Genomic DNA, 22,566 nt, shown 5'->3' on the forward strand with positions numbered 1-22,566 from the left:
CAAGTTCCAGGCCAGCCAAGAGAATACATAAGACGACCATGTCTCAAAACACAAAATTCAACAAATAAAAATATTGACACCGACTGTGGTGATGCCAGTCTTTAATCTCACCGGTAGGGAGGCAGAGGCGGGTTGTTTTTTTTTTTTTTTTTTTTTTTTTTTTTTTTTTTTTTTTCAGTTTTGCTCTCTTAGTTCGCAGCTAGCTTGATCTACATGATGAGTTCCAGGCCAGGTGGAGCTATATACACATGAGGCTATCTCAAAAAAAACAAAACAAAACAAAACAAGAAATCAAAACCAACCAACCAAATACCCATCTCATAATAATAAAAATCTCAAGGGTCCTGGTCATTAAGAACACTCACTAGTTTACCACTTCAAGACACTTTGGAATCTGGGCTTGGTGAAGAACCGAAAATGGCTCTTGTGACACCAGGCTCTGTAGCTTTGACTTTAAATGTTGGCGACTTCCTAGCCTGGTGACTTCTGCCAGTTAACCTCGTGAAGCCCGGGGTTCCTTATTTACAAGATCTTCTTGGCACCTATCTCATACGGTTGTGAAGATCACACAAGATAATTCTGGGACAGTGCTTAGCATGCAACTGTCCCAACCCCACTAACCATAATCCCGACCCGTCCCCAAAATCCAGGGTTCATAAACTTCTGGCCTATGAGCATGCTCACATCAGCGTTTCCAACGTACACACCCTCTGCCCCGGGGCCAGTTTCTCCTGACCGGCATGTCCTTAAACTAAGCGTTCATCAAATGCCACAGGTCAGGCTCTATGACGAGATACTTGCGTAAAATCGCACATTAGACTTCCTAACGCCTCCACAGTGGCTGATGTAGCGAGAGGAAACAGGCCCGGAGGGTTCCAGCAACTTCCCCGGGTCCCCGAGCCCGGGTTCCAGGCCCACAGCGGAGTCTACCAGCGTCCATTCAAAAATGCTGTTCAGTCCCTGGACTCCGACGGTCCATCGCCCTCACCCTCTGCACCTCAGGGTCGGCCCTCAGGGCAGTTTTCCCCCCTTTTCTCCTCCAGAGCCTGAGGGGTGAGGCCCGCGATGGCGTCTCCGGCACGCGCCAAAAGCAGCTCCCCCGTCGGGTCGCTCGCTGATCAGCGCCCGGGGATGTGCAGGGTCTCCGGGCCGCAGCGCCGGGTCACGTGGTGGGAAGGGGGGCGCCGGCGCGCGCCCGAGCGAGCGGGCACGCGCAGCCCGCAGCGTGTGGAGGCGCGAGATGCCGAGCTGGGAGTATGTATGGCAGGGAGGGGGCGGCGGCCGGGAAGGCCGACTCCACCCCCTGTGCGCATGCTCCGGCCCCCGCGGGTTATAAGGCAGCCGCGCCTGCCCCGCCAGACAAAGTGGCGAGCTGCGACGTGACTGGTCGGTCGTGTAGGTACTGCAGCCAACGAGCCCGGCGGCGGGCAGGGGACACGAGCGGGACCCCCGGCTCCGAGGAACTGCGGCCCGCGCCGGCGCGTCACGCACACCCCGGGCGCCGCGAGACACACATAACGGTTAGTCGGGGCTGAGCCGGCAGCGCGCTGCACGGAATCCGCGGTGCCCTTGGTGCCCCGGTGGGGTCGCGGAGTCCCGCGGGCACTCGGGGACTTTCCTCCCTGGGGCAAGGGTGGGGGCGAGCGACCCGGCATCCTGGGCGCGCGGAGCCGCGTGGCCCGGAACGTGGCGTGGGTGAAGGGGACCTTGAGGCGCCCGGCACAGCGTCTCTCCCGGCCGAGCTGCGGGCCCGTGGTCAGGTGGCGGCCGCCGGGCTGCGGGAGTCGGGTCATGGTGCCCGGTGACCTTGGGGGAGACGCTTCCAGCGCAGCCTACTCTAGGCGCCTGGAGAGATGCTTAGGTCGGGAAGAGGGACGACCTGAGGCCGGTTCACGTGGTGCACTCCTGCCGCCTTCTGCTCGGAGGGAAGGCACTGGGGCGGGAGTTACTTGGGACTCGTGGCATACCCGCCCAGCCTCCGCGGTCTGCCAATCGGTGTCCCACCTGGTGACTAGCTAGAGTGGTGTGAGGAGCTGCATTGCGGACCGCCGGTACAAGACTGCGGGGTTCGAGTGAACTTTGAGGAAGGGGCTCTTTGTGGTCCAACCTGTGGCTTCGGCGCGTCTGCCCCGGGCACGGGGTCTCAAGGCATCCCTGTGGAGCAGATTTAAATGTCCTTACATTTGGTCAGAGCACGCTTTCTGGGCCAAGTACATCCCTTTTCCGAGTACATTTAGCTTTTCTTTATGATGGCGTTTTTGGTGCAACCAGCAGTTACGAAAACTAGCTTCTGATCACTCAACCAGGAAACGCACGTGTTACTACTTCAGTCTTTTCCCGTTTTCCAGTGGCTCATTATAAACTGGCCGGCTACTGCTAGTAGTTACACAGTGACAAACTACTTTTGTTTTTTTTACCTATAACTAATTTTGAAATCTTAAGGCATTATTCAGCTTAGGCTGGGGGTGTGTAGCTCAGTGGTATGAGTACCTACCTGCCTGGCCTACCATGCCTAAGGCTCCAAAGTTTGATCACCGGCATTGAAAAAAAAATTACTTTGATTTTAAATGAGTATATGCTGACGTGTGAGATTAGTAATTGTACGAGTTTGGGAAAGGGTGGATGGGAATTAAATCAAGCAGGGTGGGTTTTTTTGTTTTTCTTAGCTGAATAAGAGACTATCTCGAATTTATTCATCATTTATTTATTTATTTATTTTAATTAGGTGGTAAATGGTGCTTCTAAGTACAAGTCTTGGGTGTGTGTGTGTGTGTGTGTGTGTGTGTGTGAGAGAGAGAGAGAGAGAGAGAGAGAGAGAGAGAGAGAGAGAGAGAGAGAGAAGAAAAAAGGAGGGGGAGAGGCGGGCAGTCCATCGTAAAGTAAATCCAAGGTGTACAGGCAGGAGGTATAGGCTTTACATAGTGAGACCCTTCTCAAAAAGCAAAGTAAAAATGACTAAGTTTTACAACTTTGCCTTCCAAGTACCATAAGAAATGACCAATAATTCAAGACTGTAGATTGGAGGGGGGAAGCAACACAGAGTTTCTCTGTGTCTCCCTGGCTGTCCTGGAACTCTGTAGACCAGGTTGGCCCTGAGTGCAAGAAGAGACCTGCTTCTGCTTCCCCAGTGCTGGGATTAAAAGCATCTGCCACCATGTCCAGCCCTAGGGTACATTTTTAATTAAGGGTATTTCAGTCATTTCATTGTGGGTTTGAGTAGATACTGTTGGCTTATCAGATTGTGACCTTGTTAAATATGAAAGTTCTTAGTTTGAGAAGCATTTTGAGAGTTTTAAAGATTTAGCTGTACGATTTACATAATCCTAAACAGATTAAGGGGGGCAGGGCGGGGGATAAGGTGGTGTAAACTTGGATACCTATAAACTCGGACAAAAAATAGTGTTAGATTAATATTTTCCCAACTTCTTGAAACTTTCATCCCCACTGTGCTTCAGGAACTAACTAGTATGCATTTCATGCAAGGTCTAGGTCCCCATATAATGCCTACTTGACTTTTTTTATTTCCCATACTAGGGACTAGGAATCTAGAACTTGAACACAAAACTGAAAATTGTGGCTAGAGAAGTTAGGATTCAGCAGAGAATGGATTTACCCTTGGGTATTATTATTATTATTTAGTATTTACCCTTGGGTTTGTAGTCTGTCTGGAAAGCAGATGTAGTTAAGTACGCTTAACAAACAGTTTAGGGGAAAGTAAGGTTACCATGGGAACAAACACTGTTTTGTATAGGTGTGAGAAAATGCTCAATTTAAGGAAACACTAGATAAGCCTGTCTCCCTGAGGAACTACTGCTTACTCTGCAGTTTGATAAAGGGGTGGGAACTGGTTTGGCATAGGTAGTGATAGGTTGAAAGGGCATTTTTGAAGCTGAAAGAATTTCATCAAACACTAAAGCATAGAAAGGTCAAAAATAATAAGAGGAAACAGAAGTGTCAGCCCGTGAGCCAGTGGAGTGCCTTCAGTCATTGTGAGGACACAGGAAGAGACTGAACAGTTAAAAGAGCTTAGTGTGGCTGGGCAGACTTGCATTTTAGTATCACTCTGGGGAGAGCTGGTTAGAGGGGTTCTTAGAGTGGGACCATATGTGAATGAATACCTAGGGGAATCCTTGAGAAAAGGAAGGAAGCAGGTTTTGGGTAGGGGACTAGTTAAATGTTGAAGATAAGAAACAAGGGTGAGCCGGGCGTAGTGGCGCACGCCTTTAATCCCAGTACTCGGGAGGCAGAGGCAGGCCTGGTCTACAGAGTGAGTTCCAGGACAGCCAGGGCTATATAGAGAAACCCTGTCTCGAAAAGAAAGAAAGAGAGAGGGGGGGGGAGGGGGAGAGGGAGGGGGGAGGGAGGAAGGAAGAAAGAAAAAAAGAAAAGAAAAGAAAAGAAACAAGGGTGAAGTTAAGGATGTGGTTCAATTTGCTAGCTGGAGCAAATATAAATTTTTTATTTTCATTTTAACCAATGGGAGTCCTGAGGTATTGTGACTACACCAGAACTGCCCAATCTATAAAACTCATAGATTAAATTCAAAGCCATTTCTGCCCTCTTGTCTGTTTTTATTGGTGAAGCTGAAATTATTTTGTTTCCTCTTTACCTTCTCTACGTTAAGTATGGAAAATGCTAATTAGCAGACGGTTGAGTCACTCCTGTGTCATCACTATCCCTTCCTACTTTCTTGGTGAAGCAAATCCTAGATGAAAGAATAATAATAACTTTACTAACTTAGTTATATCCATAGCTATCTAAAAGATAGGAGTCACATTGTCCTGCTTTTAAAAATTAACATCACCAGATATTCGTCAGTATTCAGATTTTCCCCAAGTTATATTTATATCTATGTATTAGTTTAGGTTTTTTAGTAATTGGTTTTCTTGATCAAGGATACAAACAGGGTCATATGTTTGTCTAAAACCTATAGGTAGGTTTCTCATCTAATTTATTTGGAAGAGACCGGCCCTTTCTCTCCCTCTTCCCCCTTGTCATCTGTGTTTGGGATTCTGAGTTTGTCCTCCTGGCATAGTTTTAACATGTTCTAATTAGTATATCCCCTGCCCTTTGTGTTTCCTCTCATTGGAAGCTCATTTGAAGACCAAGCACTGCAGTCAGGTTTTTATCTCTGAGAAAAGGTTTAGGAGGGGAGATCAAGTATCTTTCATGTTTGCTATTTCTACTTGAAGACATGTGATGGTTTTTCTTTCGGCTGTGTTCACAACCCACTCTTGGTTTGAAAAGGCAGTAATTTGATTGCACTTTAGTTATTTTTTTTTTTACCAACTTTATATGTGCATGTTTGCATTTGAGACCTTCTCAGATAGCCTAGGCTGCCTCACAGATGTCTGCATCTGAGACCCTCTCAGATAGCCTGGCTTGCCTCACACTTGCTGTGGACCAGAATGGCTTGGCTTGAACTCACGATCCTCCTGTCTCCACTTTCCAAGTGGTAAGACCACAGGCATAAGCCACCATGCCAGACTGTATCCTATTTTTATTTAATATGATATGTGAACTCTTCTATGAGTTCCAAGGATTGAACTGAGGTCATCAGATGCCCTTCAAGTTCTTGGGGAGGGGGTGTTTGTTTTTAAGCAGTGGAGCCTTGATCTACATTTTCCAGTTACCTCTGAGGCATTTAAGTTTAATCTAATACTTATTCTGTTTTCTACTTCTTCACCCTGGAACCCTAATCTTGTGATTCCACTGTTCTTCCAGGTAACCATGCTTAAATACTTACATCATCTTAGTACTTCCCCTGGTAGACCTACTTCTCCTACACACAGGTAGCTTCCACATCAACTTTGCCTCTCTGACTCTTCCATTACTATTAGTGTTACCCAGTTTAGATTGTTTTGTGATTAATTCAGTGGTATTACTATTGTTGTCAGACAGAATCTCATGTGGCCTGAGCTGGATTCGAATAACCTATGTATCTGAAGGATTGTCTAAGTCATACCTGGTTTGTGTGCTTCTAAGGACAAACCTAGAGCCACCATATGTGCTAGGCAATTATTCTGACTAAGCTATAGCCTTTGACTTCTGTGATTGTCATCCTCTTCCTTCTACACTGCTCTACCAGTTTCTGGTCATCTCCCTAATCAAAACCACTCAAAAGGTGGGGGCAGGTAATCTGTGAGTTCGAGGCCAGCATGTTCTTTATAGCGAGTTCAAGGACAACCAGGCCTACATAACTACAATCTTTTAAATTCTGTAATTTAAACTCTTTTAAATTCTGTTTTTTAATTTGTCTTAACCACATGGCATTTTCTTTCCTCTGCTTTTTTTTTTTTTTTTTCTTTTGGAGGAATGGTGATGGGTTATAGATCTTACAGTAGATAATCTACTGTAAGGGATCTACTGTAAGAGCGAGCCCTAGTATCATACAAAAGAGAGTTTCAAAGCCCAACACTCACAGTCACAGAATGAGCTCACTTCACCAAGTAATGAAGGCTCAGCCTTTGAAGGATATCACTGACCATAAATAGACAAACAGGACCCAGTTCTGTTTATTGTCACACTACTACCCTGTTGCTAATTACAGCCCATAATATTGTTCAATTTGATTTGACAGAATTAGCCTTTGTAGAGAAAAAAACTTTAAAATGTTCTGGTATTGTAGGTTGCATAACTGATCATTGGTTGAAAAGCAAATCTTTTCCATGCTTCTGTTTTGCCTCTGGTGGTTGGTGGTGGTTGTGGGTTTGCAATGTTGGGGATGTGTATTGGTTACTTTCCTCATAGTTGTGACCAAGTTACCTCCAAGAAGCCATTTGAGGGAGGCAGGCTTTCTTTCAGCCCAGGGTTTGAGTATCACATGAAAGTAAGGAAGGCATGGCAACAGGAAACATGGCTGCAGCATAAGGCTGCTTGCTCACATCTGGCCAATCAGGAAGCTGAGCTAGGCTATAGCCCTCCACACCTGCCCCTAGGACACACTCCTAGCTAGGTCTTATCTCCTAAAGGTCTTCAACTTCCCCAAACACTGCCACCAGCTAGTGACTTAGTATTCAGATATATGAACCTGTGAGGAACATTCTGCTTTCAAATTATAACAGCATAGAACCCAGTATATAATAGAAGGAGTGGAACCTTGAGTCGGTTGGTAGAGGCAGTTCTTTGCAGGCCTGACCACCCGCCTTATACTCCTGGGTCCACAAGGTGGCAGGAGAGAACCCAACTCAGGATAATTTTCCTCTGACCTCCACAGGAGTGGTGTCCACACACATCTTCACACAGGGACATTCTTTCTCTTTGAATAAATTTTAAAAATTGAAGAAAATCACAATGTTGTTTGTAAACTATTTTGGAGAGTAAAGGTCTTTTTTTTTTTTTTTTTTAAAGGATTCTTTGTGTTGCTCTGGCTGTCCTGAAACTCACTTTATAGACCAGGCTGGCCTCAAAATCTGAGGTCCACCTGCCTCTGCCTACCAACCACCACCATCCAGCTAGGTTTTCTTTTTGGATTCCTGTGGAGCAAAGAGGACAACTTGCAAGAGTTGATTCTCACCACGTAGGTCCCTGGGATCAAACTGGTTGTTAGGCACAGTGGCAAGAGCATTCATTGCTTGCTGAGTCATCTTGCTAGTCCAGTTACTGGGATTTAAGAACCAACACAATGTTTTTACCTAGTTTTCTCTTTTATTTTCATATAGGAAGGGCTTTTTATTTATTTTTTCATCTTATCAGAGATTTTAAACTTACCAGTCTGCAGGATTAATCTCCAAGGTGTGTGGAGTTCAGTAGTTTGTAAATTTGTTGGAATCACAACTACGGGTGTAGGCTTGTTGTGTTAGTGCCTACGACTTTGAAACTAGTAAATCTCAGACTTTATCAGCTGTTAGACACAGATTGAAATTGGCACCATTTCAAAATCACCACTAGCACTTAACAATGTCCAATTAAAAATATTTTGACAGATATAATTTTGATTTTTCTTATGCATTTATACATTTACTCTTGGGTTTCTTTGTTTGTTTTGGTTTGGTTTTGGTTTTTTGTTTTTTTTTTTCCAAGACAGGGTTTCTCTGTATAGCCCTTGCTGTCCTGGAACTCACTCTGTAGACCAGGCTGGCCTCGAACTCAGAAATCCGCCTGCCTCTGCCTCCCGAGTGCTGGGATTAAAGGCGTGCACCACCACGCCCGGCTTTTGTTTTGTTTTTTAAAGGATGGGGCTCTGGGGGCTGGTGAGATGGCTCAGCGGGTAAGAGCACCGACTGCTCTTCCAAAGGTCCCGAGTTCAAATCCCAGCAACCATATGGTGGCTCACAACCATCCGTAATGAGATCTGATGCCCTCTTCTGGAGTTTCTGAAGTCAGCTACAGTGTACTTACATATAATAAATAAATAAATCTTAAAAAAAAAAAAAAAAAAAAAAAAAAGGGATGGGGCTCACTTTGTAGCCTAGACTGGTCTTGAACTCACTATGAAGATTACAACTCCTCCTCCTCCAACCTTCAGAGACTGGGATTACAGGTGTGCCCTGCCATACCCAGTTTAAAAGTGTATTCTGATGAGTTCCACAGGTATTGTCAAAGTGCCGCAAGAATCTGACACCCCTAGGGGAAGCAAGCGTTACTCCTGTTCCCCTGTGAGAGTGAGGCTAGCCAGACCTATAAAGACACACAGCAGAGAGATCTTGTCATAGGATTATGTAATCATAATGTCACAGGTTAAGTCACAAATTCTAACAATAATTTTCAATTAGAAAGTGTAGGTGCCACCAATTAAATGGGTGTCTTAATTTGACTTGGGTTTTCTGGCCCTGTTTCCAGTAGGTTCACATCAGCAAATATACTTCACATTCATTGAAGTATTCTATTCAACAGCTCAGTTGGAAGGACCTCTAAAGAAGTCATTGAACCTCGCCTTGAAGTCCTTGCAGATTAAAAGCACACATCCTTACTTCAGCCTCTTCTGATTATATTATAGTACTTACTCTTAGCTCTCTGTCACTTAGAAACCTTAGTTGAGTAGAAGGGAGGCAAGTGGTTTAATAATTACTCTAATTTGAGGAAAATCAGGTACTCATTTGGAAATTGTATATTTCTAATAAAAAAAAAAAACCCAGTAATTATTTTAATGACAACATAGTGTGAGGTTTATATCATCAGTAATTAGGAAGGCTATTTAAAGGCTGGGCATGATGTAGTTCAGTTGGTGAGTGCTTGCCTAGTTGGTGTTCAGTGTATTTAGCAATAAGTCTTTTACAAAAAACAACAACAACAAAAAAAAAAACAACAAAACACTAGAACAGTATCACACTTGAACTGACACATAAAAATACAGTATTTATCTTTCTGGATCTGGTTTATTTTACTCAGCAAGTTTCCTAGAGGTCCATCCATGTCACAAATGACAGAATTTTCTTTTCTTATTTAGGCCTAAATTACCGTATGACTGTGTGCATGATGTATATATGCAGGCATGTATGCTGTGGCATTCATGTGGAAGAGAGACAACTTTGGAGCCAGCTTGTTGAAGATTCCAGGAATCAAGCTGTGTAGAGTTCTAAAACAGTGTCAGCTGGGCATGGTGGTGCATGTTTTCAGTCCTGCTACTCAGTAGCCAGAAGCAAGTAGAAGTTTGTAGAGGCATGCTTACATTTTGTGGTGGTTTTGTTTGTTTTTTGTTTTGTGGGGGGGGTTGTTTGTTTGGTTGGTTTTTTTTGGTTTGTTGAGACAGGGTTTCTCTGTATAGCCCTGTCTGTCCTGGAACTCACTCTGTAGACTAGGCTGGCCTCGAACTCAGAAATCCTCCTGCCTCTGCCTCCCAAGTGCTAGGATTAAAAGGCGTGCACCACCACACCCAGCTTGTGTGGTGTTTCTTTATGCAGAATGATTAAGATTATCTAATTGTGATTGATGAGTGTTTTGTTACTCTCTCCAGGAGTCATCTACTTTTCATAGATGCTCCCCTCCCTTTTTTTTTTTTTTTTGGTTGGGGGTTAGGGGGCAGTAACTGCTTGGGACTAAACCCAAGGCCCTGTGCATTCTGCTAATGAGATACAGTTCCAGGTAATTCGTTCATTCTCATTCTGTGTCTCTCTCTCTCTCTCTCTCTCTCTCTCTCTCTCTCTCTCTCTCTCTCTCTCTCTCTCTGGGGCCACTTTGTACAAGAAGCTAGATCAAAACAGTTAAACAGGAGGTTACCATGTTAAATCAATCAGTCTTATGGATCTGAGTGTCTGGATTTGAAGCCTGAAACTAGTTTATGCTTAGTAAAGTACATTGAGCTTTAGATACATTCTCTTATCTTTTACATTCACAATGTGGCTGCTGTCCCCTTTAGGAAGTAGTATGAGAGTACAGGGAAATGAATAGTTTCCTAGGGCTTTTGTAACTTCTCTCTGGAGAGAGTCCAGGGTATGGGGGCTGGGGTACAACATTGGCTTGATAGTATAGTGCATTCTTTGCCCCCAACCCCCAACCCCTGTGTTTGTGTGAGAGAATGTGCATGTGATGATGGGTGCCCTCAGAGCTCCTTAGCCTGGTTCTTATGAGCCACCCAATGTGGATGTTGGCAACTGAACTGAGGTCCTTTGCAAGAATAGTATGTGTTCTTAACTATTGAGCTTTGTCTCTAACCACTGGTGTAATTTGTGTGTGTGTTGGGTTTGGGGGATAGAGTCTCGTGTAGATCTAGGTTTTTTGGAAATACTCTGTAGACCAAACTGGTCTCAGAATGCAGAGATCCTCCTGCCTCTGCTCTCCCACCCCGAGGGCAGGTATGCCACACTGTGCTTAGCTTTTAGAAGGCACATCTTACCATTCAGTCACTTGTCCTGCCCCCCCCTCCCCAGTTACTTTAAGGCAATAACATTTAAACTGCGGTGCTGCTACACACTATAAGATTAAAATCTTAAAACTTTTGCTCTATCATTCAACCTCTGGATTTTAACATGTGAAGTTTATAGTGTTCCTTTTTACTGAACTACAGGCAAAGGTTCTAGTCCTATAATTTTCTTTTGGGATAAGGCCTTCTGTGTAAGAAGAAATGCTGGTATAAATGGAGACTTTTAATCAGAATTTTATGTTAATTGTAACAATTATTTGTCAGGTGGTGGTAGAATTGTGTTGAATCTGTGTATGGGATTTTTTTTTTTTTTTTTTTTTTTTTTGAGACAGGGTTTCTCTGTGTAGCTCTGGCTGTCCTGGAACTCACTTTGTAGGCCAGGCTGGCCTCGAACTCAGAAATCCACCTGCCTGTGCCTCCCGAGTGCTGGGATTAAAGGCGTGTGCCACAACCGCCCAGCTTGTGTATGGGATTTTTAAATGTTCACTATCCTGCCTCCTCCCACCCTCACCCCCAAAAATCCTATTTTGACATTCATTTACTTGTGAATCTTCCTAAAGCTACTTAAAAGTTGAAAATCTAGATTCTTTAGAAAAGCTTTTATTAACTTGATGAGGCAAGTCTTCGTGACTGAAAATTAGAGCTGTCTTTTAATTGGGACAAACCATAGCTGGCAGCTAAGCACAAAGTTTAATCATGTCCAGCACGTACTGCTGTTCTAGTCAGGGCTTGATGTGTTAGACGGCGCTGCTGCCTGTGTGTAGGTGGTTTTCGTATATGTAAATACTCCTGAGTTTTAGTAGTTCCTTGGAAAACTTAAAGAAGTGGCTTTATGCTCAGATAAAGGAAAGAGAGGTTGGGTGCCTGAAGCACTTGAACTTCACAGATTTAAACCCACCAGAACACCTATGTTAAGTAGCTTTTTTTTTTTTTTTTTTTTTTTTAATTCAGTCAGGTACAATTTATAAGAAACCTTGGCTTGTAAAGATGTTTTTATCTGGCCTGAATGAAATTTCCTACAACAGATTCCCATACCCCACCCCCGGGCTATGTTTGTAAAAAATCGATCCAGATCCTTAATATTTAGATAGAACTAAATACGGTAAAAAGCCATATTTTCTAAGAACCTGGGTACCTGAGGTCTTTGTCGACCTACCCCTATTACTGAAGAAGTATATAGTTTACTCATCTCGTATTGTACTGGGGCTCACTGTCCCTTGCAATGGAAAGCTAGGCCCCCAAAGGAAGGAAGAATTTGTAACTACATAGATCTAGGGAGTACCCTTTGTCAGGAATCAGAGGTTTCTGGAGTAAGAGAAGGAAGGAAAAGCAGCTCTCTTGTCTTCTCTTTTAGACACTGTACACATGTACATAAAACATGAAGGTGGAATGGAGATTGGGAAGAAGGGGGCAGACTGACTGATAGGAGAATGGGGGTGCAATATGAGCAAATGTTACTGACACTCATTATCTTGTACATTGATAACAAGACTGGGTATATTTTTTTAAATCCCTATAATTCCAGCACTTAGAAGCTAGAAGCAGAACCAGGAGTATGAGGCCAGCCTCAAACACATAAAAGTTTGAAGTCAGCCTGGGCTGCATGTGATCCTCTCTTAAGGCATCCAATTTTTTAAAAAGGATCTTGGACCTTTAAAAAAAAAAAAAAAAAAAAAGACCTTCTCCCGTATGGACAGTCAAAATTCCTGCTTTTCTGATTTCCTAGTTAGAATTGGGATGGTTATCACAATTGACATGTAATTTATTGACAGAAATTTGTTTTGCTTGGTTGTGAAAACTGGCCACTTTACAGTACGTGGTGTTTATTTTCCACAAAGTGTCACCCAACACTGATAACAAGAGAACCACTTTTTTTTTTTTTTTTTTTTTTTAATATCACATAGAATAAACTACAAAGAAACAAGATTGGAAACCAAAACATAAGAGTAAGAGTATCAGCCCATTGGAATTGTAGGGTGAGGTTTGTTGTCCCCCTTGTTCCCCACTTTGGAGATAGGGTCTCACTATGTGTCCTTCCCTTGACTGAAACAATACCCAACAAGATATTTCCTTTGTCATTGTGATTGTTGAAAGTAGAGGTTGTTTTGTTGCTGACATAAATTTTTTCTACTTCATATCCTTCAGATACTAGATTTGCGCTGCATCTTGGAAATCATCTACACTTAAAATGCCACCTGCGATTGGAGGGCCAGTGGGATACACCCCCCCAGATGGAGGCTGGGGCTGGGCAGTGTTAGTCGGAGCCTTCATTTCTATTGGCTTCTCCTATGCATTTCCCAAATCCATCACTGTCTTCTTTAAAGAGATTGAAGTTATATTCAGTGCAACGACCAGTGAAGTGTCGTGGATATCATCTATCATGTTGGCTGTCATGTACGCCGGAGGTGAGTACCCACCGCTTTATTTGGGCAGCCAGAGCCCGCACATTTTACTATCTTGCTCGGTGTTACTTCCTGAAGTGTTGTCTTAAGCGTGCTTTTCATCTCTGATAACACTGCCAGCTCTTATGCCCTCATCCCACTGTGGCTTTTTGGAGCAGAAATGAAGAGCAAACTTCATTTCTTTCTCTCTGCCAGATACTTGAAAAGTAAACATTTTAAATATTGAGTTGCGGGCTGGAGAGATGGCTCAGTGGTTAAGAGCGCCGACTGCTCTTCTGAAGGTCGTGAGTTCAAATCCCAGCAGCCACATGATGGCTCACAACCATCTGTGATGAGATCTGATACCCTCTTCTGGGGTGTCTGAAGACAGCTACAGCAAGGCATTGGGGCCAGAGCGAGAAGAAAAGAGCGAGAAGAGTCTGAAGACAACTGCAGTGCACTTAACATATAATAAATAAATAAATCTTTTTTTAAAAATTTTAAAAAAATATTGAGTTGCAAGATTTAAAGAAGTTACTCAAATGTCTGGAATTAGTATAGTTCAAGTCTCAGGTAAAATTTGTAATTTAAGGACTAGGCTTGTCCCACAAGCACAGAGAGGTGAGGACAACCGACCCCCCCCCTTTGGCTCGCATCTTCATATGCATGTGCACACCCAAGAGACAAGCTGAATAAAATCTTTACTTGTTCCTGTGATGTTGTGGGCTCTAAAGGCATTTTGGCTGCACTTAAACTTGAATTGTATCTTTTTTCCTTTTTGTTTTCTTTGGCATGGTGTGGAGGCTATGTAGAAAGTAAATTGCTTATTTAAAACATGTTTATTTTACCTGGAGATGTCAAACCACAATTAAACATGAAAGTTAAACCTACCATAAAACTTGAGGTTGTTTCATAGGAACTCTGGGGCAAAGTATTTTTGTTTAGCCAGGTTGGCAGTGTTCCATGTTGTCTTGTGAAGTATCTAACATTCTATCAATGTCCTATACAGACTGTAAACTTAAGTTTCCAAGTGACCTGTGATGTCAGGAACTAGCTACTTTCATTCACTAGGCTTCTGGTAAGGGCCTGTTCCTTGTGTCGTTAGCTGCCTCACATGGCAGGAGGAAAGATAACGTTCCTCAGACTCTTCAGAGAGATGCTTGATAAGCTCATGAGGCTCTGGCCTAACTGTTTCCTAAAGATCTTGCCTCTTGCTACTCAGTACCCTTGCTTTTGGGTTGAGTTTTAACATGATTTTCCCCCCTACCATGTGAGGATGGAACCCAGTCATCCAGTATCCGCTGTAACCTGGCAGGTTCCAGTGTCCTTCAAACAGTCATTTGTTCCTCAAGTCCATATCTATGAAGTGTGAGACTCAATTTTTTTAAAATTCCAAATAAGTGAATTTAATACTTCATTTTGTAACTAGCAGAAAATGTTTGTTAGAGTTTGAAGATGTGCCTGATACAGTGGCATAAAATGCAGCTGCCAGACTTGTGAACCATGGTGATTGGCTTACTAGTTTCCTAGTTGAAATGATCCACCTTCACATTTAGCCTTTCTTTTATAAATGTGGGAATTTGTACTGCTACATTTTTGGTTCTCTCCTAGGTCCTATCAGCAGTATCTTGGTGAATAAATATGGCAGCCGTCCAGTAATGATCGCTGGTGGCTGTCTGTCTGGTTGTGGCTTGATCGCAGCTTCTTTCTGTAACACGGTGCAGGAACTTTACTTGTGCATTGGTGTTATTGGAGGTGAGTGGCTACTGATTCATTTCATATTTATTTATTGTCACTTTTTGATACTGCACTTGTCATTTTAGAGAGCTGCTCACTGAGTACTAGTGAGGTGGCTCAGAGGGTAAAGGAAGCTTGGTTCTTCCCTGACCCCATGGTATAAGGAATGAACCAAATCTGGTAGGGGCAGCCTTCCTCTCTCACACCATGGCATGGGCATGCGCATACACACATAAAATTGTTTTATTCATTTAGCAGACAGGGTCAATTGTGTAGTCTTGTCTGGGCTGAAGCTTGCTATGTAAACCAGGGTGGCCTCAAACTCAGATTTATCTACCTATGTCTGCCCTCGCCCCATGTCGGGATTAAACAGAGTAAACTACTGCCAAATAATATGCAGCTATTGCTAATTTAATGTAAGAGACAATTGCGTCATTTTAAGAATAGTCAGTGGTAGCAGGGCAGGGTGGCACATGTAATGCCAGCACTTGGGAAGCAGAGGCAGGCACAGCCAGCCTGGCCTACAGAGTGAATTCCAAGACAGCTAGGGATGGTGAGATAAAGTTTACGCAGTGATTCATGGAAGGGTGGCCATTGGCTGTTCTCCCCTCACCTCCTTTTCCCATGAGGAATAGGCTTTTATTACAATAGGACATGGTGCTACCAGGTGACACTTCGGGAGGTTAAGGGTCTTCTCAGTTTTTATTTAGTCATCAAATTAGGAAAATGAGCTGTTGAATATTATAACATTCAAATATATGGGCTCACATTTTCTTCATTGTACAAAACTAACCATTTTTTGTTATCATTTTCTTCCAGTTAACTATGTATTATGAACAGCATTTATTAAAGTCATTCAATATTTGAGACAGAACAAAATTTGCCACATCTAGCCCAGTTCCAGGAGTTGATCTTATTGGGGCAGTGAGGGAATGAAGGAAGGACACAGTCACAGTACATACAGAGGAAAGCTGGGGTCAGATAGGCAATTCTAGGAATATCATCAGTTGAAAAAGATGCAGGGTTAACTGTATATAACTGTATCAAGACAGGGTTTATAGTATATATCTGGATCAAGGAGACAGGTTTAGCCAGGTCACAAGCACCACATTTCCTGGAACTGGAGTTACAAGGTGGTTATAAGCTTCCCAGTATGGATACTGGGACTCTAACTCAGGTCCTCTGCAAGAGGAGTACATGCCTTAGCCACTGCTTAGCCCATCTCTTTAGCCCCACTTACTCTAATGTCTTGGCTTGGTAAGTAATTTAAGAGATACTTCTGTTTATGACAGTGTATGCTATCTCTGCTTCTTTCCCTAGGTCTTGGGCTTGCTTTCAATTTGAACCCAGCTCTGACTATGATTGGCAAGTATTTCTACAAGAAGCGACCACTGGCCAACGGACTGGCCATGGCAGGCAGCCCTGTGTTCCTCTCTACCCTGGCTCCGCTTAATCAGGCTTTCTTTGATATTTTTGACTGGAGAGGAAGCTTCCTAATTCTTGGGGGCCTCCTCCTAAATTGTTGTGTAGCTGGATCCCTGATGAGACCAATAGGGCCTGAGCAAGGCAAGCTAGAAAAACTCAAGTCCAAAGAATCCCTACAGGAAGCTGGGAAATCTGACACAAATACAGATCTCATTGGAGGAAGTCCCAAAGGAGAAAAGCTGTCAGTCTTCCAAACAATTAATAAATTCCTGGACTTGTCCCTCTTTACCCATAGGGGCTTTTTGCTGTACCTGTCTGGAAACGTGGTCATGTTTTTTGGACTCTTTACCCCTTTGGTCTTTCTTAGTAGTTATGGTAAGAGTAAGGATTTTTCCAGTGAGAAATCAGCCTTCCTTCTTTCCATTTTGGCTTTTGTTGATATGGTGGCCAGACCGTCCATGGGACTTGCAGCCAACACCAAGTGGATCAGACCTCGGATCCAGTACTTTTTTGCTGCTTCTGTTGTTGCAAATGGAGTGTGCCATTTGCTTGCTCCTTTGTCTACAACCTACGTTGGGTTCTGTGTCTACGCCGGAGTCTTTGGATTTGCCTTTGGTTGGCTCAGCTCTGTATTATTTGAAACATTGATGGACCTCGTTGGACCCCAGAGGTTCTCCAGTGCTGTGGGCTTGGTGACCATTGTGGAATGTTGCCCTGTCCTCCTAGGGCCACCACTTTTAGGTATAGTATGTCTCCCTACATTTTTGGTTCTGATCTGGTTATAAAACTATGTGTGAAAAACATCTCTATCTTTAAAGCACAATTGAAAGTTGAACTTTAATAATAGTGCACATTTCAGCAGTAGTCAGTCAGGTAGAAGACTTCCTTTCCCATGGGATCAAAGTGTACCAGTGACTGTCCTAACCCCTGTGCATCTTGGACTCACAAAGCTAAGGGTTATTTTAGTAGCAGTTCCGTAGATAATTCTGTTCAGTTACTTTAGTTTATGAGTCATTATATAATTTGAGAGCTTGGGTTACTAAACTTTCTCTTTGAATGTTTTTGTTTGCTTGTTTGTTTGGGTAGTGTTTGTTTTTTATTTGGTTTGGTTTTTTTCAAAGCAAAGTTAATGTGTAGCTCTGACTGTCCTAGAACTCTATAGACCAAGCTGGCCCAAAAAGTCCCATGTTGGACTGATGGCCCACACCTGTTATTCTAGCACTTAGACACTGAGGCAAGATGATTGTGAGTTCAAGATCAGCACTGGCCTGCACAGCAAGATCCTCCCAAATGTCCCAACTTCCTCTTAGATATTCGTGGTGATTAATTTATAGATAAGATTTTAACCAACTTACCTTAAAATTCTTATAGCCAAAGATTGCCAGGACCTCCTGACCCTTCCGTGTCCTCCCCTCAACTGCAGGCACATGCCACCAGACTTACAGATGTTGTGATAGTACTCCTTCCAGCTCTTCCTGGTGAACTGCCAGTTCATACCAGTTTTCACCCCCACTCTTTCTAATCTGTCCCCTTTCTTTACCATGTCTACCACTCTTCTACAAGCTCCTGTCTTGCAGTGGCCTATTCCCTAATATGGCTCCCAAGGCTCTACAGAGCTTGGCCCCATTTGTCTCTCCAACCTGTTTCCTACCCTGCCTTCTTCCTCTCTGCCTTAAGATCCTACCCTTGCTTTCCTGCTCACACCCCTATGCCTTTGCAATGGCTGTTTGGCCTGGATCTTCTCCATCTTTTCCTTGACCGGTCCATCTTCCTGCTGTCTCAGCTCGAGTGATGCTTCAAAAGAGGCAGCACGCCTCACTTCTTCTCTAGTCTCCACACCCTTATTCTGGTCCCAGACCTCTCCCTGTAGCACTTGTCAGTTTGTAAAATAGCCATATAGAGTTCCTTTCAGATTGGTCAAGCGACATCATCACTGTCAAACCGCACAAGCATTTGGGAGAGGATGTGTGTGATGAGCCATTTTCCAAAATCATTTGGTGTCAAACAGTAGAGAGGCTTCCCGTAGCACTGAGGTAGCAGGCGCAGGCCTCAACTCAGACCCTCGTGTTCCCTTACTAGTTCTGTGACCTTGAAGTAGAAACTTACTGTTGCTGTACTTGAATTTCTGTGACTGCTGGAAGATACACTGTAGATTTGGTGCTGAGAGTGTGCTGTGGGCTACAGAGCAGTGTTGTCCGGAAGTGCTGATAAAGAACTTTGGCCTTGGTGACTGGAGTAGATCTGTGTGGCCTTGGACACTCAAACTTCCTTTGAATTACAGTTTTACCCTTTGTGCAGTGAGAACATGGATTGTGACCTCTGACTTTTATCATTGAGATTTGCCAAGAGCTAATTTTTGCCAATTTGAAAATAGAAAATACAAGGCCAGTCAAAATCAGGAACACTATAAATAGAAAATCTTGCAGTTCATTTTTGGTCCTTAGGTGTTGTGGGCTCTTTAAAGGTTGCTCTGCATCTTTCTGAGTAGATCCTTGCACTTTAGGAGAGATGTCCTTGCTTGCTCTTACCCACATAGCCTTGTCTTCTGCATCTCTAGGCCGCCTCAATGACATGTATGGAGACTACAGATACACGTACTGGGCTTGTGGCGTGATCCTCATCATCGCCGGTGTCTATCTCTTCATTGGCATGGGCATCAACTATCGACTTGTGGCCAAAGAACAGAAAGCGGAGGAGAAGCAGAAAAGGGAAGAAAAAGAGGACGAGGCCAGCACCGATGTTGATGAGAAGCCAAAGGAGACAATGAAAGCAGCACAGTCGCCGCAGCTGAACAGCTCCGGGGACCCCACAGAGGAGGAGAGCCCTGTCTGACTTGTGAAGCCTGGAGAGAGCAGCGTGTGACCCAAGACACCCGAAACCATCCTGCTGGCCTCTACTCTACCAGTGGTGCTTAGCGCAGACCGGGGACATTTGTGTGGAAGACCTACCAGGTGTACGTTGGTGGGATTTTTTCTTTTTTTTTTTTTTCACTCCTTACCAATGCCTGAATTTAAAATATACTATGCTTTAGGTAGGGAGTGGTTGGCAAAGGATATGGGAAAGAAGTAGTGATTTTCTTTTTGTTTGTTTGTTTTGTTTTAATCTTAGCTTTTAACAGTGTCATGAAGATTATAATATGTGCCTTAAGTTTTAGTTTTTAGAACTCTTTAGAGAGCCTTAACTTTTAAAACCATTCTGCTGAATTCATCTGTTTTAAATGTCATTTTAAAAAGAAAAATAACAACTAGCTTGCTTGAGGTAACTAACCTTAATCTTGTTTTGTTGTTGTTTGTACTGCTTTGTCAGACATTGTTACCAGAACATTTATGAATAGAGGTATTGGTTAGAAGTCGCAGGTTTATAAAATACTGACTAAAGTATTTTTCTAGCATTATGTTGCCTGGCATATCTGCCTGCTAGGTATATATTTAAGAAATTTGAAACATAAAATTCTGGGAACATCTTGGCAGTTCCAGCCACAGCCTGTCACCTGCTGGGCACTTCTTCTCAATTGCTTACTACAGCCTCGTGCTGAAGTGTTATCACTACTAAGCTGTCACCTTTGCTCCTATTCAGAGACACTGAGTGGTTGGAGGTAATTGGCTATTTTTTAAATCAACTGCAAAAAGTTAGTATTAACATCTACAAAACAATTCTTTAACACGTCTGATTTAATGTATACAGTATTTCAAGTATCAGCTGAATTCAGTGTAGATTTCCCCAAACCTTGGTTATGATATGAGAATCTTAAGGTATGTGTGGGTTTGAAGGGCTTTGAGGTCTTGGTTCTTAGGTTTGAACCCAGGGCCACAAGCATGCTACGCACATGCTGTACCACTGAGCCACAACCCACAGGCACCCTGGAATCCTTCTCCTTGACCCCTGAAACCTTTTCTCTTGATTTTTGATAGTTCCATTTATACTACTACTAGTTTAGAGCTGTATGTGAGATAATTCAGTACAGACTGAATGTATGTGCTTTTTGTTTTTTACATTGTTTTTCAGTATTTGCAAAACCAAGAGGGTCAGTGTTTTGGCCTCAGGGAAGCCAAATTGGGAGGAAGTTTGCCGAGTGTGCTCGGCTTCAGTAAGTACCCACCTCCCTGCCACACACACCACGGCTTAAAGAGGGACTTCTATCATGCTTATGATTATTTGACATAGTCTTACCTCCACATCTTAACTTTCATGACCCTTTCAATTTCCTGAAATGTAGAAAAATGGGTTCAATGTAAGGATAGGAGGAAAGATGGACCAGATTGGAATTACAGTGTTTTTTTGTTTTGGTTTGTTTTGTTTTGGGTTTTTTGTTTTGTTTTTTTTTTTTTTTTTTTTTTAACCTGACGTCTTCTGAATAGAGGCAGAAAAAATAAGACCTATGACACGGAATTGTGCTCAATGTGTTTAAAATACCATTGTAATTGACAGGGTGAATATAGATTTAAAACCTTGTGTAAGAAGCTGACTTTTTCCAAATAAAACATTTATTTTATTTTTAGAAAACAGTTCTTCCGCATGTTTATTTGTGAGATATGTTATTGTGTCTTCATTTTTATTTTTATTTTAATCTTTCTAATATTGAATCGTCCGTTTATTTTATGTTGATTTTTCACCTTTAGTTAAGACAAGCAGGGAAGGATTTTAAGACCACATCTTGAGCTGAGATCCCCTGATGCCGTTAGCCTTAAGACACCATGGCAACCACCTTGCAATATAAAGTGTCGTGGTAAGAATGTGGTGAGAATTTAGAGAGGAAACCTTGAAAGTTTACACAGACGACGTCAACTGGTTTGGACTCTTATCTTCTGTGAAGCTATGTCATACTTCTGTGACCCTTTCTCTTCTATAAAAATGAAAGTCTCTGTTGATGGTGGAATTTTGAGCTGCATGCGTGTGTGTGTGTGTGTGTGTGTGTGTGTGTGTGTCTGTCTGTCTGTCTGTCTGCATTTGCTGGACAGGTGTACCTGTGCTCAGGGTTGAGCCCAGGATTTATGATGCAGGTTCACCAACACTCTTCAGAAAGGGCTCTTAGTTTACAGTTGAGCCAGAACTGCGATGAAACGGGAACTTGGTGTTAGACTTTTTGCTAGCTGCTTAGTCTTGGAGTTTTCCCATTAAAGGAGCATTGGGCCTAGCAATTGCTCTGTCACTAGGCTAAAGCCACGGTCCATTGGATTTACATAAGGTCAGTGTTAGTGAAGCCTGTGTGGCACTTAGCAGAGGCCTTCTCTGTCCCTTCCTCATTCCCTATCGTGGCTATCAGCTGTGCTGTAAAGCGGGCCCAGGAGCAATGGGCATTCTGAGTCTTGTCCGTCGCTCCTTTGAGTGCTGATTTTGTTTCAAGACCTTTCAGTTCACATAGCTGTGGCTGCTGGGTAATAGATGTGAGCAGGGCGTGAACCGTCACAGACAGCAGAGTGGGAAAATTATTGAACAAGCTTCAAATCAGTACACTTAACCACACTGATCAGGAGCATGTCCAGTCAAGTCTGGAAATTAAGAACATCTTTACCATCTGAGATGAGTAGTATGTACAAAATTACATTTTTGATTTTTTAGTTTATAATTAAATCATTTTTCCCTTTCCTCTTTCAAACCCCTCCCATGTTTTCTTTATTCTCATACAAATTCATGTCCTCTTTATAATTAATTGTTAGGTGTGTATATGCGTTCCTAAATATAAATAACAATCTTCTTGGTTCATATAATATTACTTGTATATGTTTTTAGGACTGGCCAGTTGGTATTGAATAACAGTTGGTGAGTTCTTACCTGGGGAAGACCTCCTTCCACATTAGCATGCCTGCCTATTGGTGTCATTCATGTGTGTTAGATCTTTTTTGAGATGAGGTCTCACTGTGTAGACAAGGCTGGCCTGGAACTAAGGATCCAACTGCCTCTGCCTCCCAAATGCTGGCATTGGAGGCAGACACTATCTTATATTGAATTTCAGAGTGACAAACTTAATATTGGCTGCATGTTTATCAGTAAACAGGAATGCCTGAGATCCACCCTCCCACATAGTTGACCGTGTAACAAATCAGGCACTGTGCCTGGAAGACATGAAGAAAGAAGTTAATGATAGACTTGGGTAACTGAATGATGTTTGACTACTTGATGAGAAATGACAGCTCAAGCTTGCCTGGCCTAGGGCCAGGTTGTATCTGGGTTAGAGTGATAGGAGTGGGTGGGTAGTTTGAGTACATTACTTTTTTTTTTTTT

The 22,566-nt window shown here is 43.0% G+C and overlaps 1 protein-coding gene across 1 annotated transcript; it reads left to right on the forward strand.

Moving 5' to 3' along the window:
• Positions 1-1,338: 1,338 nt before the first annotated feature.
• Positions 1,339-20,835, forward strand: Slc16a1 (solute carrier family 16 member 1). Its single transcript, XM_021196222.2, has 5 exons — positions 1,339-1,520; positions 12,947-13,206; positions 14,794-14,937; positions 16,240-17,085; positions 18,902-20,835. The coding sequence occupies exons 2-5, from the start codon at positions 12,990-12,992 to the stop codon at positions 19,174-19,176; spliced, it is 1,482 nt and encodes a 493-aa protein (XP_021051881.1). The 5' UTR covers positions 1,339-1,520; positions 12,947-12,989; the 3' UTR covers positions 19,177-20,835.
• The last annotated feature ends 1,731 nt before the right edge of the window (positions 20,836-22,566 follow it).

This window comes from Mus pahari, chromosome 4 (assembly GCF_900095145.1).
Source record: "Mus pahari chromosome 4, PAHARI_EIJ_v1.1, whole genome shotgun sequence".
NCBI lineage: Eukaryota > Metazoa > Chordata > Mammalia > Rodentia > Muridae > Mus > Mus pahari.

Bases quoted from the DNA above. Each gene is read 5' to 3' on its own strand.
- Slc16a1 (XM_021196222.2), top strand. From the start codon at position 12,990: ATGCCACCTGCGATTGGAGGGCCAGTGGGATACACCCCCCCAGATGGA. The intron at 13,207-14,793 runs GTGAGTACCCAC...GTTCTCTCCTAG, and splicing joins GGCTGTCATGTACGCCGGAG to GTCCTATCAGCAGTATCTTG. The intron at 14,938-16,239 runs GTGAGTGGCTAC...TTCTTTCCCTAG, and splicing joins GTGCATTGGTGTTATTGGAG to GTCTTGGGCTTGCTTTCAAT.